The sequence below is a fragment of the Electrophorus electricus genome, chromosome 10 (assembly GCF_013358815.1).
Source record: "Electrophorus electricus isolate fEleEle1 chromosome 10, fEleEle1.pri, whole genome shotgun sequence".
Taxonomy (NCBI): Eukaryota; Metazoa; Chordata; class Actinopteri; order Gymnotiformes; family Gymnotidae; genus Electrophorus; species Electrophorus electricus.
The window spans coordinates 5601947-5629827 of NC_049544.1; the positions used below are offsets into that span (position 1 = coordinate 5601947).

The 27881-nt window shown below is 49.1% G+C and overlaps 1 protein-coding gene across 5 annotated transcripts; it reads left to right on the forward strand.

Annotated features, from left to right (window-relative positions):
* The first annotated feature begins 194 nt into the window (after positions 1-194).
* LOC113571173 (DENN domain-containing protein 4B) lies at positions 195-26243 on the forward strand. 5 transcript variants are annotated; one of them, XM_035530499.1, is made up of 29 exons: positions 195-538; positions 10252-10566; positions 10708-10960; positions 11200-11269; positions 11662-11831; positions 12056-12297; positions 12861-12927; positions 13446-13504; positions 13782-13926; positions 14257-14432; positions 14531-14631; positions 14783-14998; positions 15303-15448; positions 15626-15759; positions 15910-16024; positions 17320-17526; positions 17962-18090; positions 18238-18382; positions 18474-18614; positions 19425-19644; positions 20038-20314; positions 20437-20541; positions 20730-20905; positions 21626-21785; positions 21883-22122; positions 22253-22352; positions 22573-22738; positions 22984-23042; positions 23215-26243. In XM_035530499.1, the coding sequence occupies exons 2-29, from the start codon at positions 10271-10273 to the stop codon at positions 23358-23360; spliced, it is 4461 nt and encodes a 1486-aa protein (XP_035386392.1). In that variant the 5' UTR covers positions 195-538; positions 10252-10270; the 3' UTR covers positions 23361-26243. The 5 variants fall into 5 exon arrangements, with proteins under 5 accessions (XP_035386392.1, XP_035386394.1, XP_035386395.1 ...); XM_035530501.1 differs by having other exon boundaries at positions 21910-22122; XM_035530502.1 differs by having other exon boundaries at positions 18513-18614.
* Positions 26244-27881: the final 1638 nt, after the last annotated feature.

Genomic DNA, 27881 nt, shown 5'->3' on the forward strand with positions numbered 1-27881 from the left:
TGACAGATGTTAACGAGAACTAGTTTGTTTTTTCTTCAACAAAGATAGCCAGCTATGTATATTTTTAGTTAACCTTCGAAAAGATTGTCTTTGTACATTTCTTCTAACTAATCACCACTCACTGCTGGGAGGGAGTCTTTATTTCCACGGGCAGGCCGCTTCTCATCCATGCCAGTAGTCGTCAGTGTCGCCTTTCTGCGCCACAGCTGCACCTCCCCTTCCAGAAACGCGCTGGCGAACTACGGTGTTGGGTTTTTAAAAAAAATAATAAAAAAAAATAAAAAATTTAACTTCGTGATGGCTGACGACCCTGGGAACTCTACTGGTTGTGCAGTGTCATCAAGAAAAACCATCTCGTCGTCGCCGTGAGACCTTGACGGGAAAAGCCCAGCCTCCCGTTCGCAGTTCACTACTCGAGCCCTGCTGTGTCTGGATTACGGCCCTGCTGTGATGGACCTACGTGCTCTCAACACGACCTAAATCTACCCGGAGATGTCATTTACGCCACGGTGTCAGAGTTGTCAGCACAGGTCAATTGGTAAGTAACTGTCAGAGAGCGAAGCGTTTTGGCACGTTTGGCCGTGTGTGGTCGGGTAACTTGGGCAGGGCGGATAGCTGTGTCATCTCGTTTAATGTTCTGTGTCGATGTCCAGCTTCGTACTGGTGATGGTGCAGGATAGGTTAGCCTGGACCGCTAGCTTGCGCAAATGCCTTTTCCATGGCTATATTTACTATGGTGAATAAATTAACTCGAATTTCCCTTGACTTGGACAGCGAATCGATGTTTTAAACAACAACGTTAAACCGCTGGATTTGGGAGGTTAGCTAGCTGGCAGACGAGCCAGCGAGTGTGAACTGGTGTTTGGTGTACAGTCAGGTAATATTAGCTAGTATTAATGCTATAACGTTCAAATGGCGGTTTTGTCGGATTTCTGCAATAACCGCATGTGGCGTCCTACCTAAATTATTAGCCCATGAATTTTGAAAAGCTATTTTGTGCTTTGATTAGCTAGCTGACTACTGTAAGGTGCTTGCTGGCTAGCTAATATGGCATTAGGTAACTGGTGCAGGTGAATAACAGTCGATGATCTGGGAGTTACATGGCCTTCACCTTCCTAGCATCAGTTTTATTCCAGACTATCCCGAATGCCACATTCGGTTTTCACGTTGGACGCTAACTAGAAAGTTTCCGTAAGGTAATCACTGCGGGTATTCTTAGCTGGGTTGTGTCAGTGTTGTGAGCTTCGCATGGTGCACGATCAACTTTATCCTGTGAGTGTGAATGGAAATACTGAGCAATGTTGTGAGGTTGTGCGCTCACACAATCTACAAAACGACAGCTTGTTGCAGTTTTTGTTATAACGGACCGTAAAGGTTCGGGGTCATTAATGTGAGCAGTCCGTAGGGCCTGTCTGTGCCACCTCTGAGGCAGTAGGACAGGTCGTCTCAAGTTGGTGTATTTCATAGAGGAATGCCAAGGGGAGTGTTAGTGTATATTTTTGCCTTAATTTACCGTAATTGTCATAATCCTATTACTTTCAGTATTCCATTACAGATTACCGATTACCTATTAAATGTATCTTTAATCTAATCCAAAGGATTACTATATTAAAACACCATAATCTGATTACTTTAACCCATTAACTGCTAAAGTGTTTCAGAACACAGGTCCCTACAGTGGCTAACAACAAGCTCCCACAAGCTCTGCCCAGACTCATAAACAACCCAGCAAATGCATAATAGTTGTCCATATAAACAAATCTCCCTTCCCACAGCATTCTACAAAACATCTCGCGTTCACATCGAAAACATTTTCAGCATAAACAAATAAACAAAGATTTTGGCTACCGGCACTCAAACTGTGTCATATGTTAATGAAAGCAAAGAAAGGAACGAATCACACCAGGAAGGTCTCACAGACACAGGTGTGCTTGCATGTCAGTCGCAGATTGCAAGGGAATGAAGCGAAAGACCCAAAGCGCAACATGCGGCACATGTTTTTAACCTTTAATTTAAAGCAGGCTTTGCCTGTTACGGAAACCATTCACTCAAGTAGAAACAATTTTAAAAAGGGAGTGATCCTTGTAAATTGTAATAGAATCCTGCTAATAATCACCAGATTTTTAACTCTACCATTAATCTGCTTGCTGCCTTTTTTCTGTAACTGTTACAGAATAGTTACCTTGTTTTGCATCCTGATTACCTAAGACTATTGCATGTTTTCCGTCGCTACCCAGCCCCAGTGGTGGTTAATGGGAAAAGTATGTCGTCAGCTCCGGTCTTTCTTTTTTCTGTGCATTCGCCTATGTTGTCAGGGTCCAGGTGAGAAGTTTACCACTACAGCAGAGCCCGTTTATCGCAACACCCCGTTTACCCGGGGCTACCCGGTCAGGGCCCGACCGAAGCCGATCCCTCCTCTCCTGGATTAACACTTGACCCCACAGCAAGCTGTAGGTTTCAAGATGACCAGCTCACATTCATGCTGTGGGGTCTCGATCGAGCTCTGCGCTGGAAATGTTACTTTTACACAGTTTGAGGAACTGACTCTTTGCTCAGCCTGTTGAAACCGCTTAGATGGATCTAAAAAAAGAGCGCGAGGGAGGGGAAATAAACATCAAGGCACACATTTAACCATGAACCGTTCGGATGAGGAAGTCGTGCATTGTCACAAAAGGCCATGAAAACTGAGCCGTGGCGAGCTGTGGTTACAGCATGGAAGGGAAACGTCCAGGTGCATAAGCCAGGACAACTATACTGTACACTCCTCATTAATGTCACGTGTGATTTATATTATAGTTAAGTAGTCATATGTTGATAATTTATGATGTAGCTATAGCACAGGGCTCTGTGCATTTGCCTGACTCTTTTGAGCCATGTTTTGGTCAGTGTCCGCATAGCTGTGTATATAACGCGGGCTTCAGACAATCCTAAGTTCTCATCAGGAGTCCTGGCCCCATTGCCAGTACCAGACACCGATTCCATGTACTTAAGAATCCGATATGATCCGATCCGAGTCTGAGAAGGTCGGTGAAATATTGCAACACTGAGAACCGCAAGGCTTCATATCGAGTCTGCTTATCTTGGCTTGTGATGAGGCCCTGCGTGCTTGGTCAGGCCTTGAGTCCATCCTTGGTCCTGGCAGGCCAGACCTCCTGCTGTCATTTTTCGCGTGATCCTGTAGTTTAGCGTTCGCGTCCGGGATGGTTTGGAGGATGGGCACTTAAATGTGTCAGCACTTGGCCTGCGCCGAGTCTTCCGAAGGAAAGCTGACTAGTGCAGCACAAAATCAATCCAGGAGATGGCTTAAAATAAACGCTCTCTCTCTCGTGCGCGCGCATGCTGGCGGGTTTGCTCTTGCTCCAGCTCTCCTCTGCTCTCTCTTCTTCCCCTTCGCTTCATTTCCTCTCGTTTCCCGCTCTTTCTGTCTCCCCTGAATGCACCTCTCTGCTCTGTTGCCGATCAGCTCTGTCGTCCCTTTTTCGATCGAAGGTGAGCTGAGCTGGACACGTCCATGTAGTATACGCTGAAAGATGCAGAAGTGCTAGCCCATGACGGTACCATGATGCATCTGTAGCATTTAGCAACGTAAAATATCAACACTGGAGTTATAGCCTAGATGCAGAGGCTGATATTATTTAATGTACAAAAATTAGTACCTTTTAGTTGAATTCATTTTCTTTTGTTTACTAATCCAGTGAAATGCATTTTAACCTTTTCGCTCTCTAGTTTTGGTACTAGGCCAACATTAGAAAGTGAAAAATGACATGATGCATTACTATGTGGTATGAACGTAAGGGTAAAAGCTTACATTCTACATCATCAGGAAAACACTTTAAAATTTACCCAACATTCCTCTCGTTTCCCTGACACGGTGATGGAATATAAAGTGCAGAGTTGGTTCATAATGTGAAATAATTTGGGCTGTAAGCTTTTTGTTCCATTTGGGTTCTGCCTTATGCTCTTTGTTTGACTTTGTTTGAATGGAAATGTGTGGTTTCTGACTGTGCCACAGCCTGGGGGTCGTGCTCTCGTCCGCCTTGTGCTTCGGGGTCATGCTGCCATTTCTCTCGGCCTGTGCCCATTACATGGCCCGGCGCAGCACCTCTGCTTCATTCCACCTTCTTGCTGAAGAAACAAAAGCAGATGTAACATCTCTTATGACCCCACACTCGTATTTGAACTAACATGTTAAGCTCTCCTGAGGCATTCAGTTGAATTTCTTTGTAATGTAGCTTAAGGCCTGTATGACGATGTGTTTAATCAGCGTCACTGTGGCTGATGGTGCTATATGGACTGATGGTGCTATAAAGCTTCCTAATCACGCGACTTGGAATTTTTTTTAACTGCCCAGCACTGTGGTCAAATCTGTCGCACCTTCTGAGAGTTCCTGTGTAACTGACTGGTGTATTTCTGAGCAGGCTTTAAATAGAGAGGTCGGGTTGAAGAAGCCCCCTCAGTGTTGACAGAGATGGGACATATGGCCAACTGCACACTCGCTCTCAACGACAAGCTAATGGTCTGCTTTTCACTGATTATACGTATATGACGCCTAGTTATGCCCGAAACCGTTCGGCTTTGCCCTTCTGCCAGTTCAGCTCTGATGGCAGATGAAGCCGGTTTGGTTGGTCATTAAACAGGCTTTGCGTTGATTGGCCCTTCGAGTGGCGAAGGCGTGGGCTGCCTCAGGCAAGGCTGTTCTTCGAAGCGTGCTTCTGGACCACGTAGACGTAGGCCGCGTCCCCTCATGACGGATCATGCCACAGTAAGGCATTGTGGGACGTGTGTGGATCTCAAAGAAGAGTATTGTCAGTGCTGCTGACGTGCTCACCTAGTACTGGCCACGGCCATCCCCACACACACACTCTCTGTCTTTGTCTCTGTCTGTCGGTCTGTCTCGTCTTTTTCTCTCACGCTTTCTCTCCCCTCTCCCCCTCTCAGTCAAGCCACGGGTATCCTGAAACCTCCGGTCCTTCTTAAATATCCTAAAGGCTTCACACTAGCATGCGCCCACACACACACACACATGTACGTGCGTGCGCGTGCACTCTGAATAGCTTCACTGTCACTCTGCTGTTTCCCTCACTTTTTCAGGCAGCAGAGAGAACCCACATTTGTATCCAAGCTGAAGAAGGCTCCAATGAGCCCCCCCCCCCAAAAAAAAAACCCCACCACATTTATATTCTGATGCTGTTTTGAGTGAGTTCAGCATGCCTGGAAGATGGATGCAAACCGAGGCCAGAACGTGCCGCGTTTGCACTCTGACCTACAAAGGTGCACGCTGCCCTACAAAGGTGCACGCTGCCACAGGGCGGAGGACCCGTGTTCTCCAGGACCCGTGTGGGTGGGCCCACATCGAAGGCTGTAGGGTCTCAACAGCGAGCACTTTTTCACGTCGTCATTTTAACGAGCTCTTATCCCCTCCTCACACCTTGGTCTCCATGTCGGAGAATTTGTCCAGCATGTGCCCAGGTTAGCATGTGCCCTTAACAGCAGATCGTAAAAGAGACTGCAGGTTGCACAGGGAAAGCGAGCCCAACGGCTCGATGCGCACTTTGGCTAGGCCATCTATTACAATAAAAGCGTTTTGGCGTTTGTGTGAACCCAGAGATAAAATGTGAACCCTGACTAGAAACCACTTGTGTGTTCTTCAGTTGGAGAACTTCACATCGGTTTGCAGCTGCTTGCTTTCTGTTGCTCTGGGTGTGCACTCTGCTTCCTGTGCCTGTTGCTTTGATCACCTCCATGCTCGCTCGCAACGCTGGTTTTTAACGCAGGTTCGCAAGACAGCGGACACTTTGCTTGGCAGCGAGGTTTTGGACGCTGGAAAGGCAGAAAACGTTTCGGCAGCTGAAACCGCAGTCGTACGCTGACCTTTGTACAAGGCACAGTTTTCGGCTTGATGCTCTGTGCACAAATACAGTTGCCTGGTAATCGATCTACAGTTCAGAACCCTGCACCCACTGCGTGACATGTAGCGCGTTCATCAGTGTCTGGACAGTGACGTGATTTCTGTGGTTTTGGCTCCCACACTTCGGATGTGAAATAAAACCGTGAGAGTGAGGTAGGGATTTATCTTTTTAGTCTGTCCTGGCGTTTCTAATCATGAGCACGTAACTCGGCCGGGTTGTGTGCTTAGGGCATTGAGATCTGATGGCAGTCATATTAATTTTTTTAAATGACATGTTAAAATTATGTGGGGAAAAGAAAATTATCCTGGAAGAAGAAATCTGTTCACATGCCATTGTCGTGTGCAAACACTTTAGTGTAGCCAGAGCCAAGCTGCTCTTGACAAGCGAGACTTTGACCTAAAGTGCAGAACGTTAGATTTAATTAGAGGGTAATTACATCTTTATTTAGAACACCATACAGGAACATGAGCTTGTTTCATGCAAATTCTGCCCGTTTTGCAGGAGGAAGGTAGTCATGACATTTCCTGTGTAAATACGTGAGGCAGGGCAGCTTTGGGCGTGTCAGGCCAGGACCACAGTCATCCTCAGAAGTGTTTGGAAGGTGCAAAAAACCATTCTGTATGTTAGACGTGCTTTACTGTGTTATGGCTTTACCTCACACTGCTGCTTGACCAAAGACTCTTGTTGGGGGCAGCGATACTTGATGCTGTAAGATGCTTGCAGTGTGTGCAGTGTTTTAAGTATTTCTTAATTGCACTGACTGACCTGCTTGGAGAACTGCAATGTGAAAGTGTGTACTTGAGAAAATGAGACTGAGAACTACCAAACTAGTCTATGTCTTTGCTGATAATCTACGTATTCCAGACAGCCTTAAACAAAGTAGCTGCTCATTTTGGAGAATTTGCCACCATTTCATCACTCTGACTCACAGTTATGGCTTCTGGAGTTTTACCATGGTGGTAGTTTTAAGAGTTCTGAGTCTGTGGATTGTTGTAGCGTAGAGTCCATTCTTGACGAGTTTTGTTTTCGGTGTACTGATCAAGTCCTGATGTACCGAGAGGCTGGCTCTCTCTCTCTCTCTCTCTCTCTCTCTCATATCACTGGAGTTTCCTTCTCGCGTCTGCTAATAACATCATCGTCGCTACTGCCCATAAGGGCACTCGGCTCCACCCGCGCGCACCCCGGCCCGCTCTGTTACACGGCTTGTTGCCATGCAACCAGTCTTTTCTAATGAGAAGGGAAGTTGAACTGTGTGGAGTAGGTGTTGAGGTAAACGCGCAGTGGAACATGAATTTTTCAGCAGTTTTGAAATTGTCCTTGTGACTAATCCATACAGACGTCGATGCCCTCCTCCTACACCACCTGGTGCTTATTTTAGTGACTGAGGTTCAGATTAGAGATTAGTTCTTATGGCTGAACTTGGGTCTGGTTTGAGTTGAGCGTAAACGCAGTTTGCTGGGTATGAAATGGCACAGATTCGGTGAGACTGGTATCAGCCTAAGATGGAGCGAGATATAGACGGGGGTCACCAGGGCTGCATTCTGGGTGCCTACTTGAATTCTCCACCTTGACGTCGGTAGATGTTCAACGGCAGGTTAAAAATTGCCAGCTTTTTCTGAGAGCAACACCACAGTAGCTGCTGTGAGTGCTTCAGGCACCAGGCGACATGAATTCTCCAGGTCACAGATGTACCCTTAGTCCACTTTTTCACAACACACTAATAAATAATCGGTGTGCACAAATAATAGATTCTATTAATACATATATAAGATGTATAATAGACTTTTTAAAAAATGTTGTGTAATTTTGCTCTTCGCTGCTCATAGTCTAGTTGTGCTCTCGTTCCAGACTCCTTTACTTCCTACAGTAGCAGAGACTTTGCAGTGAACGTTTGTACAGGCAGCCCGAATTCTTGTTTCGAGCGCAGTCCACACGCTTTCAAAGCACGCCCAGAACCTCATCTTATTCTCCACAGCTACACCTGTAACACTGGGAATCCTTTGAAACGTGCCTTTACATTAGCGTTCAAAATAACAGCAGTCCAACATCACTAACCAGACCCATCACTGTTTTTGGTAGAAATTATATTTCTACAGGGCAAAAAAAACCCCAAAAAAAACCAAGTAGGTATAGTGGAGTAATAAAAATATATATATATCCAACAGACCCGACAGGCATGACATGCATGCTGCTGATTCTGTGTAATTGAATAATTAACTAAAAGGGGCATGTTGAATAATAGCGGTGCGAAGTTCAATTAGTGGGGTCATTCATTCTGTGACAAGAACAGGGTGTCAATCAGGTGGCCCCGATTAAAGGGTGAAAGCAGCAGATGTTGGGCGTACTGGTTATAGTGCATTTCTCTCCAAGAAAATGGGTCGTTCCTGACATTGTTGAGAAGAACAGCGTACCTTTTGATTAAAAAGGTGATTGGAGAGGGGAAAACGTATAAAGAAGTGTAGAAAATGATGGGCTGCTCAGCTAAAATGATCTCAGATGCTTTTAAAAAGGCAACCAAAACCAGAAAGATGTGGAAGAAAATGGAAAACTACCATTCGAATGGATCGAAAAATGGCCAGATCAGCTCCAGGGAGATCAAAGGAGGTCTAAAGTTCCCTGGGAATACTATCAGTGAGAAGACGCCTACGTGAAGCCAAGCTATCGGCAAAAAGCCCCTGCAAAGTCCCATTGTTGCAAGAACAACGTGTGCTGAAGAGGTTACATTTTGCCAAAGAATGCATCGACCAGCCTAAAGGGAAATGGCACAACATTTTGTGGACTGATGAAAGCAAGATTGTTCTTTTTGAATCTAGGGGCCGCAGACAGTTTGGTAGACGACCCCCCCAAACACTGAATTCAAACCCCAAGCACGGTGGTTCAAGCGGCATGATATGGGGATGTTTCTCATGCTGTGGTGTCGGGCCTGTTTATTGCATACCAGTGCATTTGTTGAATATTGCTTGAAGAGTTTATATTGTCTCATGCCAAAGAGGAAATGCCTTGAAAGGGGTGTTTCAACAAGACAGTGACCCTAAACACTCTAGTAATCGCGCAACATCTTGGTTCCAGACCAACAAGATTTAACGTTATGCAGTGGCCAGCCAAATCTTCAGACCTTAATCCAGCAGGAAACTTGTGGGTGACGCAACAAATGCTGTTTCTGAGGAAAAACCACAAAATGCAGAGGAATTGTGGAATGTTGTGCAATAGTCCTGGGCTGGAATACCTGGTTACACAACTAAATATTAGGTTAGTGATTCGCAGGAAAGCTACATATTCAAGCATTTGTCAGTTTATACAGTAAATGTGAGTTTGTAAAGAATAATGCAGACACTGCTATTTTTTTGAACAGCCTAATATTCCCTTTTTTCACTTTCTGCAAAGCAATAACACATTTGGTGAATTTTAATTCATGTTTTGCTCTGGAATAGAACGTTCAGCATTCTCAGAGCATTTGTGTGTATGGAAATAAAAGCTTCAATTATGAGCATCGTTCACTTTTTAAAATGCATTGCTGTTATTTTAAACACAACTGTATTTGCCTTTTAGCCACTACATGCTCCTTTTAGCCACATTTCTTTGCATCCGTATTCCTGAAAGTCCGTGATTTCTTTGTTGTCGTCATCGTCATAGATGATGATGATGATGATGATGAGCCACATAGTTCTGCAGATCTGAAGTGGTAGAGTTGAACAGAGTGATGGTCTGTGAGCCTGCGTGTTAGGGAGTAAGAGTTGGTTAGCGTTTTCACTTCTTGTTTCACACCACGCGTTCGAGCGCACCCTTTCTACTGTGTGTAACGGTGCTGCGTGCTGCAGTAATCCTGCGCGTGGTGACGTTTTCTGCCTCTGTTCGCGTGCGCAAACGTCACGACCTGGACGACGGTCGCATCCTACACGTGTGTGTGCACAACAGGATGGGCTGGAGGAGGCGTACAGGATGAACCTCGGGACAGCCGTCCGTCCGTCCGTCCGTCCGTCAGAGAGGAACACAGCCGAGAGGTAGCTGACGCGCACGCTGAGGGAGGGTCACGTAAAGGTTTTCACAGTGTGCCAACGTACTCTCAGCAGCTAGTCACTGTGGTCACGTTACTTTGATCCCCTCCAGTGATCTAATGTACACTCAGACAGACGGTAGTCACGACGTCTGCGGAGCAGAAGAGTGTTCTGGACTACATTTCTGGCAGAGCGGGTAGCATTCAGAGCCCTGGCCACGCACCATAACCTCCTGCCCTGATGAGACGCCGTATTGTTTGCGTCTTCCCTCCCTCTTTCCCATTCTCCTCCTCCGCCGCTCCCTCTGTTTTTTGCCTTCTCTCACTCTTCTTCTGTCCGTCCTTCAGCGGTGGGCAGACAGGCGGCATGACCGAGGAGCGATGTCCTCAGCTGGTGGACTACTTCGTGGTGGCGGGGCTGGGGGCCGACTCTCCCCCGCCCGACGACGAGGGCCAGCAGAGGGGCGGTCGCGCGGCGGAACCCATCACCGACCTGGCCGTGATCGCCCGCGGCCTGGGCGAGGAGGTGCCCGAGGGCTTCACCTGCATCGAGAAGACGCTGGGCGGCCACGCGGCCGAGCTGAGCGCCGGCCTGCTCAACAACCCCCACATGTTCCTCTGCTACCGCCGCGGCCACGACAAGCCTCCCATCGTGGAGCTGGGGTAGGGTACGGCCGGCGTTCGCCGACCCGGCGGCGACCCCGGCGTCGCAGACGTCACAACTCCTCTGATGCGCTTCTGATTGGCTGTGAGTTCATGTCTTGGTTTTTGCCCTGGTGAACGCGCTCTCCTGTCCACATCCAGCGTCCTGTACGAGGGCAGAGAGGCGGCGAGGCAGGGCTGGCTGGTGGTCGAGACCACCCCGTACAGCCGCACGGCCAGCCTGAGCTCCACAGGCCCCGCCACGCACAGGACCTTCCTCACGTACCGGCGCGCGCCCGACTCGCAGGCCCTCAACACGCTGGGAGTGACGGACATCTCGCTGCTCATGCCCAGTAAGGGCGAGGCGGCCCCACACACCTTCTGCAGGGTGGACAAGAACCTGAACACCAGCATGGTACGGGCCACGGGCTCTCCGCTGAATGCCCGATTCCGTGTCTCTGTCTGTCTGTCTGTCTGTCTGCCCCCTCCTCCCACACTCACTGTTGGTTCGGCTTCTGACCAAATCTACTTTCTGTTTCTCTTTCTACCTATTGCTGTTGCCTTTGCTTTTTCTGTGGTGTGTTCCTTCCTGTTAAAAAAAAACAAAACTTCACCCTAAGACTGTGTGTGTGTCTGTGTGTGTATGCTATGCAGTGGGGCCCAGCGCTGTATCTCTGCTACAAGCGGGCTGTGGCGAAGGCCAACGCGCTGGTCTACGAGGCAGGTGAGTGTCACTACAGAACCATAAACGGCTGCTCTGGCTCTCTGCTCCGGCGGGCAGAGCTCGCGTCTGCCTCCTGTCGGCCCTGGGTTCGAGTCCTGGGTGTCCGCTGCGGTCATGGTGGCAGCCCAGCAGTGCGCACGTGTTCCAGGTCAGGTGCCGCAGATGAGGAAGTGAGCCTGTATTATTGACAGAATCAGGAACGACGACTCCTATTCGTAGTAGCACGGGGTTTGGTTTTTCCCACCTGTGCTTTCAGGGGAAGTTTCTGAGGTCTTTGAGGGCAGGGGACCTCTTTTAGGTAGTGAGTGATCTGCTTGAGCGCTGTCTGTCTGTCTGTCTGTCTGTCTGTCTGTCTGTCTGTCTGTCTGTCTGTCTGTCTGTCTGACCTGCAGGTCTGATCAGCCGATACCCTGAAGAGGACCTGGAGTCGTTCCCACTGCCGGACTCTGTGCCGATCTTCTGCCTGCCCATGGGTGTAACTGTGGAGAGCTGGCCACTCGACACCAAGTACCAACTCCCTGTCTTCTCCACCTTTGTGCTCACCAGCGCCTCTGGAGACAAGGTGAGACGCCCCAGCCTCTCCTCTCCTCTCCTCCATTGCTCTCTTCCACCTGCCCCACCCCCACCCCGTCTTTATTCCAGTACCTTTGTTACCCCAAAAGCTCTCCTCTCGTCCAGCCCCGCATGCTCTGCTTTGCCCCATTCCCATCTTTCTCCCCACAGCCTGGGTGCGATCCACTTCATCTCTCTCTCTCTCTCTCTCTCTCTGACCCCCCCCCCCCCCAGGTCTATGGCGCCGCCATCCAGTTCTACGAGCTGTACCCGCGCGAAGCGCTGTCCGACAGGCAGCGGGCGTGCCTGGGCTTGCTCAGCGTGGTGGACCGCCAGCCAATCCCCGGCCGCACCGTGCAGGTGAAGAAGAGCGTGTGTGTGCTCTCGCACTGGCCCTTCTTCACCGTCTTCCAGAAGTTCCTCACCTTCGTCTATCGCTACTCCATCTCCGGGCCCCACGTGCTGCCCATCGAAAAGTGAGTGTGGACCAGCTTTGACGACCAGGTGCCGTGCCTGCAAGAAAACTAGACGCTGCGTCCGGCACAGTTGCACTCGGGTCCCTGCACGCGGCATGTGAGCATAATGTAGTGATGGTGCAGACCCCTGCAGTACAGCCGGCACTCAGCTTTAATCTTAGGCTGCCATCACTTTCTCACTCATTCACCCACTCGCTCCCTCTCTCTCTCTCTCTCTCTCTCTCTCTCTCTCTCTCTCTCTCTCTCTCTCTCTCTGTCTCTCTCTCTCTCTCTCTCTCTCTCTCTGTCTCTCCCCCTCTCTCTCTCTCTCTCTCTCTCTGTCTCTCTCTCTGTCTCTGTCTCTCTCTCTGTCTCTGTCTCTGTCTCTGTCTCTGTCTCTCTCTCTCTCTCTCTCTCTCTCTCTCTCTCTCTCTCTCTGTCTCTCTCTCTGTCTCTCTCTCTCTCTCTCTCTCTGTCTCTCTCTCTCTCTCTGTCTCTCTCTCTGTCTCTGTCTCTCTCTCTCTCTCTGTCTCTCTCTCTGTCTCTCTCTCTCTCTCTCTCCCTCTCTCTCTCTCTGTCTGCAGGCATATCTCCAGCTTCATGCACAACGTACCTTTCCCCTCTCCCCAGCGCCCACGCATACTGGTCCAGGTGAGACACGCCGCACATCTCGCTAGGGGACCCGGCGCACGTGGTGTAATGCATGCGTCTGTGTGCTGGGAGCTGCTCGCTCACACGGCCCTGCCCATGCGCACTTAAGATATGCATGACACCGTATATTTGTATTAGCAGCAGTGTGCGTCTCTCTCGTCCTCGGATGCTTTGCGTCTCTCTTCGCTGCCCCGTGTTCCCGGAGCGATGCTGTAGGTGTGTGACTAATCCCCTCACTGCCTCCACAGGGCTCTGATGGGATTACTGCCCACGGTCCACACAGTGGAGTTACAGGGTAACAGGGAGTTCCAGGGTATAATCAGTACAACGCTGCCATACCCGCTGTGATCGTTACGGGTGATCTTAACGTATTTGGCTCTAATTGGAATCAGATCTGTCTGTTAGAGCCGAAGTGAATCGGTTGGCTTGTGTAATTGGGGAGGGAATCACGGCATGGCCGGGGTGAGCCGTTTCGATTCGCCGGCTGTGCGTTTTGAACTGTTCCCGACTCTCTGCAGCTGTCGCCGTACGACAACCTCCTGCTGTGCCAGCCGGTGTCCTCGCCGTTACCGCTGAGGTAAGCCCGCCACGCCCGCCTGAGGCCTACAGCGAGGCCGTCTGTGGGTTTGCTGGAGGTCTGGGCTGACGTCGACCTTTTCATTGTTGATTTGTTGATCAGTTCCGCTTTTAAACCTTCTCAGTCAAATCGGCGTTAAAAGTTTAATGCACTCTCTTGAGGGGGGGAAAAAAAGCAGCCATGTGCTCACGTGACCTCCCAAGGTGGTAGAGCTGCAGTAATGCACGCAAGCACGGCTGTGAGCGTTGCGTGAGCGCTGCATGTTCTGTGCCCACAGCGGTGCCAGCTTCGTGAAGCTGCTGCAGAACCTGGGAGCGGAGAGCGCGTGTGCCCTGCTGCTGGCCGTCCTCACCGAGCACAAGCTGCTGCTGCACTCCCTCCGGCCCGATGTGCTCACCTCGGTCAGCGAGGCGCTGGTGTCGGTCAGGAGCCTCCGTATCTCACACCACACACAGTCTCTCTCTCTCTCTCTCGCTCTCTCTCTCTCTCTCTCCCCTTCCCCCACATGGTTTGGTATGAACCGAAACTGGGCTGCTATAACAGTTGCTCTTCTACGTAGTAAGGTGTGTGTGTGTGTGTGTGTGAGAGAGAGATAATGTTACTTTACACCGCACTGTTTTGGCATGTCTCAGTTGGCCTTGGAGTTTTGTTCTGGCTCGTTCGGTGATTCCTGCAGAATCGATTCGCTGTCTTCTCTTCCCTTTCCAAAGCATCTCCTCTCCCTGTGCAACCCCACCTCCCAATCCCCCCAGATGACGTTTCCTTTGCGTTGGCACTGCCCGTATATCCCGCTCTGCCCGCTGCGCTTGGCTGACGTCCTGTGTGCCCCTATGCCCTTCATCGTGGGCGTTCATTCCAGCTACTTTGACCTGTATGACCCACCCTCAGACGTGGTGTGCGTGGACCTCGACACCAATACCATTTTCCAGTGAGTTCTGCCGCGGGAACCGACTGCGGCACATCAACACTAAATCACACGCGCTGCTTCTCATGCAAACAACCCGGCTAACGCACACATTCCATTAGCTCCGAAGACAAGAAGCCCTTGTCATGGAGGTCTCTGCCCAGGAAATATGGGAAAATCCTGCTCAACTCCCTTACAAACCTGCACAAGACTTTGGAGAAATGTGAGTGTGAAGACACCTACAAATCCACACTATGGGATGGATAACTCTTAATTGTCCAGTGGCTTCAACCTTTCCCTCTCTCTCTCTCTCTCTCTCTCTCTCTCTCTCTCTCTCTCTCTCTCTCTCTCTCTCTCTCTCTCTCTCTCTCCAGTCTGCACCCCTGGTGAGGAGGAGGCAACCCTGGAGTTCTTGCTGACGGACTACGACCTGATCTACGGCCGTCAGAAGCAGCTGGAGCTGGAGATCCGAGAAGCCTTCCTGCGCTTCATGAGCTGCCTGCTGAGAGGCTACCGCTCCTTCCTCCTGCCCATCACGCAGGCGCCCTCTGACCGAACCACTGACTGCAGCTCCCTCTTCAACCTGCAGGGTGCGCTCCTCCGCCGGCAGCCGTGTTTCTGCGCGCCCACCTGTAAACGTCAGACTGGGCACAGCAAAGTTTAGCGTGCTTGCCGCGCCCAGTTAAACTCTCCGGTCCGGTAACTGGGCTGGCTCAGGTCGGTAAAATCGCAGGGCTGCCCGGACGCGAGATACAGACGCGTCCTCCGTTCGGCTAACGCGTTCCCCCGTGAGTCGGCGGTCCGCCAGCGTCCTGTAAAATGCCTCGCACGAGGAACCTGCATGGACAGGCCCCCCGAGCTGATGTGCTCTCCTGCGCCATGTTCTGTCCTCAGGCTTCCTGAAGTCTCGAGAGCGCACGCAGCAGAGGTTTTACTCGCAGCTCACCAAGACTCAGATGTTCACGCAGTTCATAGAGGAGTGCTCCTTCGTCAGCGACAGACATGCCTGCCTTGAGTTCTTCGACGAATGTGTTCAGAAGGTCTGAGCGCTACCTGGATTTGATCGTTTCAAATATCTCGTTGTTTTCTGGTTGTTTTCTGCAACTTAAGCATTCTTGTATAATTGGAGCAGTATGTCTCCCTGTACTTGTTTTTACTCCCTTCTTTCTCTCTCTCTCTCTCTCTCTCTCTCTCTCCCCCCTCCTTCCCCTGTGTAGGTGGATGTGGAGAAGCCAGAGGAAGTAAGGTTGATAGATCTGGATGAGGCACACAGCGGGGAGCACACGGTGTTTATAATGCCCCCAGAGGAACCTCAGGAAGCTGATGGCTCAGAGTGTCCTGCGCTCTACAGGTGACCTCTGCTCCACACTCACACACAAGCTTGCTGTCTCCAGCTGGGCTTTACACACACTTAGAATTCCTTAATACATCCTGTGTTATTGTGTGTGTGTGTGTGTGTGTGTGTGTGTGTGTGTGTGTGTGTGCGCGCGTGTGTGAGAAGTTATGAGACATTTCCTATACTGCAGCCCGAGTTGTTTGACCGTCCCCAGGACCAGCTCCGCACTCCTGCCAAAGGAAGTGCTCCCAGTAGTCCTGCCCCTCGTCGCACCAAACAGGTACGTCTCACTGAACCCACAGCCAATCATATGTTTCCTTTACTGCAAATATGTAGATATTAGGACAGACCTGAGCAATGTGAATATATGATTTATTCCCTCATTGTTATTATATTTTTCTACACTTGGCTTTTATGTAATGCTTTTCATGAAATATGACCAATTGGAATATCACATGCCTCAACCCTCTTTAGAAGCACGATGCCTTCAGGTCTGTGAAATGGTAAAAGAGAAACTTCTTGGCATGCTGGCATAGAGAATCAGTAAAGCGCTGGATGCTAATAGATCATTTCTTACCAAGGCACTCTTGCATACTGTACTCAGAATGTGTAATTGCAGAACAGATAAAGGTACCCATGCATAAACGTCATTGCCTTCAAGGTACATTTAGGTACATTTCTGGCCAACAGGTGACCATCAAAGCAAGCAAATGTAACTTAATAATAAGAAATGCAAAACAAAAGAGAAATCACACAGGAAACAAAATCATATGCAACATACAGCACAGACTCAAACTCAGAATATGTGGTGTATGCCTTAATATGTCCATGTGGTTGTTTTGGTCTTCTCTTGGTTTTTCCATAAAAGAGTGATTTGCAGAGCATAAATATGCAGTTTGTACAAATTTGGACAATCTTACAAGGAAACATTAAATAGCCAGACATCAGAGAAATCCTTTGTTTTTTAAGAGTGCAAGGTCTAGTTAGATATATTGTACAGAATAAAATCTGCGGATGTGATGCATTGAAGCTCTTACTCAAACATGAAACTTTCAGCTCTTTGCCCTGAATGAGGAAGTAGACTTGGGGCCTTTTTTTTTTTTTTTTTTTTTTGTTAGCCATTTTTACATTTATGCTGTATTCCGTATTTGACCTTTTTGTGTGTGTGTGATGTCTGAAGTGAGCTTCTAGTCTGACGATGATTCTTGCATCTAGTCAGAATGTTCCTTTATGCTCTGTGCTGGATTGTAATCAGATTTGTGTATTTGTATGATGATACTAGACAGCATAACTGCTGTGCCTGTTTAATATGTTTAATCCACATTCTTGTCTCATAACTAATAAAACTGACACCATCAGTCAGCTTTCTTATTGTAGTTTCATCTTTGATATCATTAATTACCGATATGGATTTACCTGTATATCTGGGAAGCCCACACACACCCCAAAGGACCTTCTCTCACCAGACTTTGCTTCAAACAGTGACCTGTTATCTGGGCCTGATCCTGAAGCCATCCTCCATACTTGGAGCCATATATCACAGCGTCTGCTTTTTTGTCTTCCGCCACGCCGCAGGAGATCAAGCTGGCCCAGAAACGGGCGCAGAAGTACTCGGCAGTGCCGGACATGTGGTCCAAGTGTCTTCTGGGCCACTGCTACGGCCTGTGGTTCATCTACCTGCCCACGTTCGTGCGGGCGGAGAGCGCCAAGGTGCGCGCGCTGCACGCGGCCTACGAGGTGCTGAAGCACATGGAAACGCGCAAGGTGGTGCTGCCAGACGAGGTAAGGCTTTGTCGTCGCCGCTGGCCGGGAGTCTGGTCTCCTTATCCGGATGTGCATGGCGCACCCTTTATCGTGTCTCCTGGAGAGCGGAGAGAAGACGCGCAGGGTCTAGCCCCTTGAACTTTCTGCTTCCCGCAGATGTGTTTTCTACAGCGGCCTGGCACGTACCGCCGCAGAGGTCGGCCTCGCGGGCCGCGGTGTTTGTTTCAGAAATTGATGGATTCCATGCGAACAAAACGGCACGCTAACTTGGCAGATGGCCGGGCGGTCGGAATTATAGTTGGAATGGTTTAATTATTCGTCTCCAGCTTTGTCCCCATACTCTGCGGGGTTCGGTCACGCCCTAGCTGCATAACGGTTATTCAGTCGCCTATCTGTGCGCGCGTGTATTTGTGAAGTGATTTCCGTCGGGTAATTTGACTCCGTGCACCGTAGGTGTGCTACCGCATCCTGATGCAGTTGTGCGGGCAGTACGGGCAGCCTGTACTGGCGGTCAGGGTCCTGCTGGAGATGAAGAAAGCAGGGATCACTCCCAACACCATCACGTATGGATACTACAACAAGGTCAGTCCACCCCACAGGGACGGGTCCCTCTGACGGCCCGCCGCTCAGACTCTTACAAAGACTTGCGAGTCATCTCCGCACCACCCCCACCCCCTGTCCGTTCGGAGCCGTCACGCCCCATGCTTCTTCGCTTCCTCTCGCCCGCAGGCCGTGCTGGAGAGCAAGTGGCCGTCCACTAATCAGGGGGGCCGTCTTCGCTGGGCTAAGCTTCGCAACGTCCTCTTGGCGGTGGCGCAGTTCAGACAGCCCATCAAACACCGACAGAAGAGCGGCTCCGTCAGCTCCAGGCGAGGTTTGTGCGCCCCGAGCTCGTCGGCCGTCGCGGAGCGTCGCATGCACGTCCGTGGTCGCTGCTGAGCGTTTGACAGCTGTTTAAATTGTAGGTGACTACAACTCCAATCTCCGCCCCCACTCCACTCTAGTTCGTCAAACCAGCTGGAGCGGTTTGAGTGAAAGCTCAAGCCACGAATCACTGACTGGTCCCTTCATTAAAAGCAACAGTCTCAGCAGTATGCAAGTTGACAGTAAGCAACAGCCAAAGAATTATTGTCTTATCATCTTTATTGCTTTCTGTAAAGTCAAACGTTAATTATGAATGTGACTACCAAAGACGGTTCCAAGCACATTAGATGCTCTTACTGATCTCTCCCAGAATTCTTAAATCCACAGTTATGTAAATGGAATTCTGTTTCATTCCTTCTGACTGGTGGAGGAACAGGACTCTTCTAGGATGAAAACTATGGTTAGCTCTCAGTAGGACTGCTGATCTTTGTAGCATGGTAGAATGCTCCAGTGTCCTCAGCCCAGCAGGTGTAGGAGAGTGCCGTGAGGCGTCAGGCAGCTGTCCAAGACTGAGAATGTCCCAGTGTAGCTTTAGTGAAGGATGTACATCTGTATGGTCCAAAATGCCATAAAGGAAAGCTTATGATTCTCTGTCAAGCATAAGCCTGACAGATGAAAGGATCCAAGAGTGCAAGATCCATGGATCCTCCTTGTTCAGCGACATACTGAAACACTTCATAATTAAATAAAAAAGACTTTGTGTCTTTTAACCTTATTAGAGGAACTGCAGCCTGCACTTAGTAAATGCTCTCAGAGGAGAGACAGAGAGCTTGACCGGTCTACTGAAAAGTATCAGAAAAGTGTCAGACAGCGAGAGGAGCCTGTCTGTGTGACAGGTCTTAGGTGAACTCACACATATGTAGTGCAGATGCATCGAGAGCATCTACTGTGTCCAGCACAGTCACAGGTGGTCTGTAAGGATTCAATAGAACTCAACACTAAGCGATGTACTGTTTATTCTTGTGTACTTGTCTGCTTGCTGTTTTGTTCAGAGTCCAAGTTATCTAGGCAAGCCATTGTCCAGAGTGCAAGCAAGAATGGCACTGCCTCTCGCAAGCCTCCTGTCAACCCTCGGGACGCTGCCTCCTCTCTACTGCCCCCTACTGACCGTGTCCTGGTGCAGCGCAGTGAGGTCTGCCTGTCCAACTTTTACAAGGAGTTCTCCGAGCAAGAGACCGACTGCAGATGCCAGCATGCCGAAAGGGACGGCAGGTACGCTCAGATCAGGAGGTCACAGTAGCTTTACTGGTGTTCGGTGTGATGAGAAATTTCATAGTTCGTTCTCGAAGCTCTTTTTAAAACTATTGTTATTAATTCCACACTGGAAATAATAAAAGAAAAATGACGAAAAAAAATGCAAAACATCAGAGAAAATAAAATGATATGCAACGTGCAGCACAGATTTAAATGCAGCCGTGGTGAGGGAGTCATTCAAAGTAAAATGCATCTGAAAACACAAACAGAATATAAACTCAGAATATGTTGGTGTGTCCATTAATATGTCCATGCGGTTGTTTTTTGGAAAAACCAAGGGAAGAATAAAAGTGATTTGCCGAGCGCGAGTATGCAATTCCTGCTCCGTTCCAACCCCCTTATCACCACCAGGCCTGTGGAACTGCGGGAGACTCTGAACCGGAAGGTGGTGGACGAGAACTACAATAATGTTTCATCTCCGAGCCGTGGGCTCGCCGGTAAACTGCAGCAGCTGCTCACGCCCACGCGTCACCGGGCCTCCGCGCGGCGGGCTGCCAGCATGGATGACCGCCGGCCCGGCGCTAACGGCCCCTCGCGCAAAACGTCGGAACAGAGGTCGTCGCGCAAAGTGCAGGTGGCCGAGAGCCTGTTGAAGGCCAAAGAGCGCCTGTACAACGCCACCTCAGAGGTGAGGAGCAGGCAGCATCCACGTGGGGCTGTGTGCTTTAGGCAAAACGACATGCCCTGCGGGATCTTTAAAAACCAACCAGGTTAGGCTAAATCATGGTCTCGTTCTGTTTCTTTCTCCAGAGCTCCTTGTCGGTAGGGAGTGACGTCGATCTTGCAGATCCTCCAAGCTCTGCTTTTTCACTCAGGAAGTCATGGGATTCTGCACAGGAAGGGGTGGGGCTTGAGGTAATCTATTTTTTAAGAAGTGCCTACGTCTTTTATGCAGATCTTCCCTTTTTTCTCTGCCAAGATCTTTTCTGGCTTGTTTTCTTCATGTTGCGTCATGAACTCTTGTAACATTCATGTCACTAGAAGTCAAAGTGCTAGAATCCTCCAGTGGGACTGCTCGAGTTTCTGATGATGCGACTCTGCAGGTGTTGATGTCCAGTTGCACGCTGTGCCGGAGCTGTAACACTCTGGTGTACGATGAGGAGATCATGGCCGGCTGGACGTCAGACGACTCCAATCTCAACTCCACCTGCCCGTTCTGCTCAGCCAGCTTTGTGCCTCTGCTCAACGCTGAGATCTGCGACTTAGGGCCTGTGAGCAGGTGACGTTTCCCACGCACACAGTCACCACTGCAGAACTGGCATCGCTTCAGAATACGAAAAGTGACAAATGGATTGATTGCTTTATTGGTAGAGACTATCATGTCAGACAAACATACATACATAATTTCCTTACATACCAGTGCTCCAGTTAGTCAGGACCAAGCTGAAAGAGTCTTACTGTCTCTAGTTGTGACATGTTCATATGGTTTGAGTTTGGCTACTCTAGTAACATGGGGCTGACACTAAACGTAATATCCCAATAGAATGGAATGTTCAAATTCTTCATAAAACTTAAACTGCTTAGTTTGTTGGTCGTCTTCGCCTTTGTGGTCAAATAAACTTTTTATTTTGTAATGTTCGGTTTCAGTTCGTCATCTCTATTATAGCAGCTTGTGCATTTTTCCATCAAAATTAGGTCAGCACCCTGTAAGCAGCAGGGAGGTTGTTGATGACCGTAATGCACCAGTATCGGGTGCATCATTTGAAAACTTGGTTGGCCCAGTGATAGGAAAACATGGCACAACATTCAGCATTCAGGTTAAGACCCGAAGACAAAACTTCGAACAGGCTGATACAGCTGAGGGTCAGACTAAAACTGAGCCAGAGAATGAAAAGCATGGGGTCTGGAGCATTTGTTCTAAAGCTACTGCTGAGAGCAAGCTCTTCTGAGCTCATTGGATCCCTGTGTCTGTGTGGACATCCTCCTTTCCTGTATGCAGCCTTGAACGCAGTAACTGGAACATGGAGGATGAGGTGGAGAGTGCAATGAGGCCCCCTGGTGGTCAAGATGGCTTCTCGCAGCACTTGTATAATGGTGGGATTGAGCACGACTCCTGTTCAGAGACCAGCACATACTCCGAGAACAGCAGCAATACCTTAGTAAGACTTTACCAGCTTCTCTGCTGTAGACAGTTTTTTGTTTTTTTTTCTTGTTTGTTTTTGTTTTGATCGACTCTGTGATTGTGTGTGTGTACAGAGCTCATCTTTGGGTGGCACTCCTCAGGTGACTGTGGCATACCTGAGCCCTCTGGTGCTGCGTAAGGAGCTGGAGAGTCTGCTGGAGAATGAGGGAGAGGGTGTTCTCTCTCAGGTCCAGCTGGTGGACAGCCACTCCATCCTCTTCTGGAACCTGGTGTGGTATTTCACCCGCCTTGGCCTTCCCAGTAACCTGCTGCAACTGGTGCGCGCATCGCCGCTGGCGGCACAGTTCTCACAGGTACAGGACACACGCCTACACACACTGACTGTTAGACAGATCTTAGTCCACAAGACAATGTAAGTATCATTACAAAATATATTGTGATGTTGTAACATATAGATGTGGTGTGTGTGTGTGTGTGTGTCAGAGTTCAGAGAGCACTTCAGTAAGAGTGAGGTTACTGTGGGACACTTTGATGCCTGATACAGATCAGTGGCCCCCTCTCTACATGCTCTGGAGAATCCACAGTGAGTGCATTCCTGCTCATGCAGACTCACTATACCGTGAACCTCCACCAGGGTTCTCCACGTGGAATTTAATATGTCAAATGTCCTTCAAGAATGTGTCATAAAACTCAATTCACAATTATTCATTAAAGTGTCAGCTAAGCTGCTCAATAGAATGAGGTTCATGTGAAGATGACCGTGACACTTTCTTAGACCAGCTGCTCCTGTGACCCCCCTCCAGGTGGCGTGCCAATGCGTAACTACAGCTGGCGTAGGCACAACCACCCCTTCACCCTGAGCTTCCTGGAGGAAGTCCTGCGCTGTGTGGGCATGAACGAGGTACACAAGGCTGTCACGCTGTTCTTGGACACTGTCGCCAAGCAAGCTGGCACCCCCCGGGTGCAGAGGTGAGGAACAGTGCTTGCTGCTGCAGGGTGTTGTCTGCTAAGCAGGCAGGAAGTTGGCTCATGTGTGCGTTGAGGTCAGTCAGAGAGTGGAACGTAAATGTGATGATTTAAAGGTTCAGCTTGCTGGAATGATTCACAATGCACTGCGCAGTTTTGGTACTGAATATTAATAGCATTATAGCCAGGACCTTCACACCTGTTCAGACACATAACGGGCACCATTTGGCTTTTCTTTCTTGTCATAGGAGTTTGTACAGGGAATTTCTTTTTCTCACTCTTGCTGCTATGGGCAAAGACCACGTTGGTAGGTACCAGTGCTGCACATGGAATCATTTCTGTACATAATTCTAGCCGTTTTTGTTTGTGTGTGTGTGTGCGCGTGTGCGCGTGTGTGTGTGTGCGCGTGTGTGTGCGTGTGTGTGTGTGTGTAATGCTTACTGGTGTTTCTGTGTGTGTGTGTTCCCCTTGCTCCCTAGCTGCTTTTGATAAGAAGTATAAGGCAGCCTATACGCGGCTGAGTGGCTCTCTGGGCCGTGACGAGCTGAGGAGGCAGAGGGCTCACCCGCCCAGCCCCAAAGCCGTGGACTGCAGACGCTGCTTCCTGTTGCCCCTGGAGTGCTGAGGCACACGCCTGCGCACGCAAGCGCCGTCTCGCGCCGCGCTCAGCCGGCCTCTGCTCCCACTCAGCGACCGACTCGGACTGTTCTCCTGTGAACATCAACACCTCCACCTCCCCACCCAAACACACACACACACACACACACACACACACACACGCGCTCCTAAGTGGTCCTTTATTTCATGAACAACCGCAGGGCAGTGGTTCTGCACAGTGGTTCTAAAGCCCTTTATCTCCTCCGCCTCTGCAGCATGGTGGCTTGGTACGTACAGAACACTTTGGGAGCTGCTCAACTTGTTGCCGGTTACGTCGCCCCTTGTGTGCTTTTCCCACTGCAGGGAGAGCTGCTGTTTTCCCAGCTCTTGTCTTCTGTGTTGTTGTTTTGCTTTTGTATTTATTATTGGGGTTTTTTTGTTGTTGTTGTGGAGGTTTTTTGTTTGTTTGTTTTTTTGCAGTAGAACTTATGAATAATGTAAAATGCTTTTAGTTTTCCCAGCCTCAGTTAGCGCACCGATTGGATACAGCAGAGTATACAGTGGACTTGGATAAGGCACAGAGCTCTTGTGCTTCAGGAGCTGCTAAACTTTTTTGAAATGACACAGCGTTGCCGGTCCCACGCACCCGTGTCTTTTCCTTGCTCAGCCTGGCAGTACTCGTGTGCCCACGACGCTCGCATGTCTGCTTCACCGCGATTCCCATCTATGCATTACGTCAACGTGGGTGGAGCCGAACCTGCTGTCTGTGCTTCACAGGCAAGGCCTCTCTGCCCTCCTGCTCCGTGCGAGGGCGTTAGCCGCGCGTCCTGAAGTCCTGATGCGTGTGCCTCCCCACTCTCTGCTGGCTCCTGGAGCGTCCCTGCGTAAGCGCTCATCAGATCTTCTTGGCTGAAGACCCGGGGAGCAGGGCAGTTCCGTGCATGTGCGGATGAGCCTGTGGGAGGGAGGGGGAGAGAGGGAGAGGCTGGTAGAGAACATGAGGAGATGTGGGACCATGCGGGGGCCCCCTGCAAACACTGGCCTGTTGCTGCCTGCCACTGAAGAAGAGGAGAGGCTGTCTGGAGGGGGCCCAGGGAGACGGCGGGACCCCGAGGACGGGGGCGGACAACCCAGGGCCAAGAGCTGAGCCTGGGCACGGCGGGGGGACGCAGGACCAGCAGGGCCCTCTCTTCTACTGTTACGATGGGCCTCCCTTCTCTTTGAATTCTCCTAGTTTTTCCATCTGGTTCGTTTTTACCGTTTTACTTGCGCTGGAGACCTGACGAGGTCAACACCTGTCGCTCAGTGCTCAGCCACCCAAATGGCAACTGGGAGAATCCCAGCGTGTGATCATTGTTATACTCTTGCTGGCATCTAAAAGGCAGTTGAAGTTGTAGGTGTGTTTGTGTGTGTCCTTAGCTTGTACTGCCCGTTAGGAGGCACCTCTGCTGTAGTAAGACGCGTATACACCCACCCCCCACCCCCGGCACTGTGAGCGACTGTGAGTTTCATTACTGTGGCCTCACGCATGCTGCGCGCACACACATGCACACTTCACCTCCACACTGTTCCAGCTGCCAGGCGTTGCGTTCATGGATTCTCACACAATCTGATCAATGGTTAAGTCCATACAGCACAGCACGTTCCAACTCCTGCTCTGTCACTGACAGAACCTGCTCTGTGGAAGACAAAGGTCAGAGGTCTGGGCTTGCGCCATGACCTGCGGCCCACGCGGGCTTCGCTTCTGCCGTTAAGTGCTCGGCGCAGGTGTGGGCAGCGGCTTCGGCCAGGTGGCGCTCTTCCCCCTCTGACGCCCGCAGCATAGCTTGCGTCCACCTACCCAATGTTCTCTTCCAACGCGGCAGTCCTGGGAGGACACAGCTTAGCGGAACGTAGGCTGGGTCATGGTGCCATCGTCTCTTCATCGGTATGTAAAGGTCACCTCCGTGGCTGAAAGCTGCAGTCTCATGTCTCAGATGAGCCTTCGGTAACTGGCCCCAGAACAGCACCACGGCCCAAGGCCTGTCTGAAGCCTTTTCCAGTGGCCGTACGTCCTGATCGCTGGGCAGCGCTCCACAAATAGGAATGTATCCGGACGGGCTGTCGCACTACGCAGCTCATTTCCGTGGCCTGGACCGTGCCATTTCACCCCACTCTGTAAACGAATGTTGTAATTGTTCTGTTTCTTTAAGCAACCTGTTTTGTTTAGGCATCATATTCAGATATTTCTATATATCAAATAGGCCTGTGTGTAAAGTGACAGGGTATGCTAATGGCATATTCTGTATGTTGGAAGTGTACAGGGCTGGTGACCTTGCATAACAGGGCGATGATGTGCATCTCGTATTCAGCAGTTCTGTTTTAGGTTTGTGAAAGACTCTTTAGTTGTCTGCTCCTCTGAGTGTGTGAAAAAAGGGGGGGGGGGGGCGAGCAGAAAAAAAGCTGTGATGTATAGAAACATAAACATTTCACCATACCAGAATGCAACAGTCATAGTGGCTACTACGTTGTGTGATGTTTAGTCTTAACTTTTAGGAGAAAAATCTGAAAAGGCACTGATCTGTTTGTTTTGAATTAGCTTCAAATTAAGGAGAGAACATCTGGAAAAAGTAGTATCTTATTCCTGGCCCAGATTGCACTGGATTTCTTTGGACTTTGATCTGCAAGGTTTACTGACCAGCAGGGGACAGAATGCCGAAGGGAGTTGTAATGAAGGTCCGGAATGATGCTTTCATTGTATTTTAATGCATCAGAATTAGGATTATTTTTATTTTTTAAAAGTTTAAATGGAAAAAAAAAAATTACAAAGCTATATTTAAGCTGTATTGTTTGCTGTAGTAATTTATATAGATGTGATTCTGTTGTGAATGTTGTTTTTAATAAAAAAACACACCACTGGATTTCAGGTTAATTCATGGTTGTGATGGACTACTGTGTAATTGTTTTGTGTATGAGAGATCTATTATAAAGCTTAGCTTGAAGCCTTTGTAGTTATTCAGTATAATTGCGTCCAGTGTTTCAGTGTGGACTTGATGCGCTATGCCAGTAGTGTACCAGTACATAAGTGCTGAAGTACCCCCACAAACACACACACACACGCATTAATTTTAGCATGAATAAATCAATCAAGCAATCAATCTGCAGTTTTCATACACAGGCACTGCAACAGTGATATATTTTTCATAACCCATGCTGCAACATAACAGCACAGTTGCCTTTAACAACCTGTTATGTGATGGGTATGTACATTATAAACCTGGATAAAAGCCAGATGGGTACAGTAAACAGGAGCTCTGCATCTACAGACTTGAAACATCCACGCGTTTGGTGCTTATTACGCTTCTCTGTTATCCCGGATTCTCGGGGCACCTTCCAAACGTCTTTGTGTGCCGATTGCGCACAGCTGACCTTTTCAAGCAATACACAGAACATTAAACAAGTGGCCTAATTCCCAAGCAACAACTGAGGAACGTTCCCTCCTCACTGACTCCGGTAAGAGCACGGTTATTATTCTGTTCCAGCTTCTACACCAAAAAAAAAATTAAATAAAATTCCAGGGCAGCCACTTAAAGCAATGATCATGGCCTCTATAAATGCCATTCCGTGAGCATTGTTGTACTCTTGCCAATGTAACCATGTGTCTTCATTGTGGAAAACTGACATGGTGTGCTAGTAGGTGGAGTTTAATAATGACTCCATGGTCAACTAGTTAATTTATGTCTCTTCATTGGATACCTTTCGTGGTGACCAGCCCGGAGTCATCTCCAAACTGAGAACACGGAAATGCTGGAGCTGAACTTGGTCACTCATCTCAATTTGGGGAGTATCCGTGCGTAACAATGATGGAATAAAATGTTCCGTGGAATAAAATGGTACCATCTGTTTGATCTGTTCTCACAGTGGAAAAAGTCAATGCAAGTTTCTTTTTTTAAAAACTATTTCTCAACAATTGGCTGCAACATAAAAACTTATATTTAAAAAATTCTGGTGACCAGGAAAGAGTTTAATTCTGTGGTGCTCCACTGCAGCCCCTGACTCCAGGTTCTCTGGTACACACAGCCCCTCCCTGCCTGGGCCATTCAGAGGGGCACAATAGAGTCAACAGTTTGTGTAAGTAGGCGTGTGAGGACTGCCTGTCAGATGGGTGTGTGTGTGTGTGTGTGTGTGTGAGTAAGATGTAAGAAGCATGTAAGGTGGAAGTAAACCTCCATCAGTACCAGATTAAGTCCCTGTGATCACCATGTGAAACCAACAGCGCTTTTTGTGACTAATAGGATAAAGTCAGGCTGTGTGTCTGACCGTGGGTAACTCACAGCAGCTAGTGCAGTACAACTTCCATCAACAGTTCAACCATATAACCAGTAAAAGGTCTCATTATGCACTGAGAATGCTTAGTGCCAAACGCGACAACTAAAAAACAACTGTAAGAGAATGGTTGATGTTTTTCTAGTGTTGCTTGATGGATCCACTATAAAGATAATGCTCTACACATGCTTTTAAACTTGGATTCATTTATTCATGAACTATTTGTGGATTTATGTTCATTTTG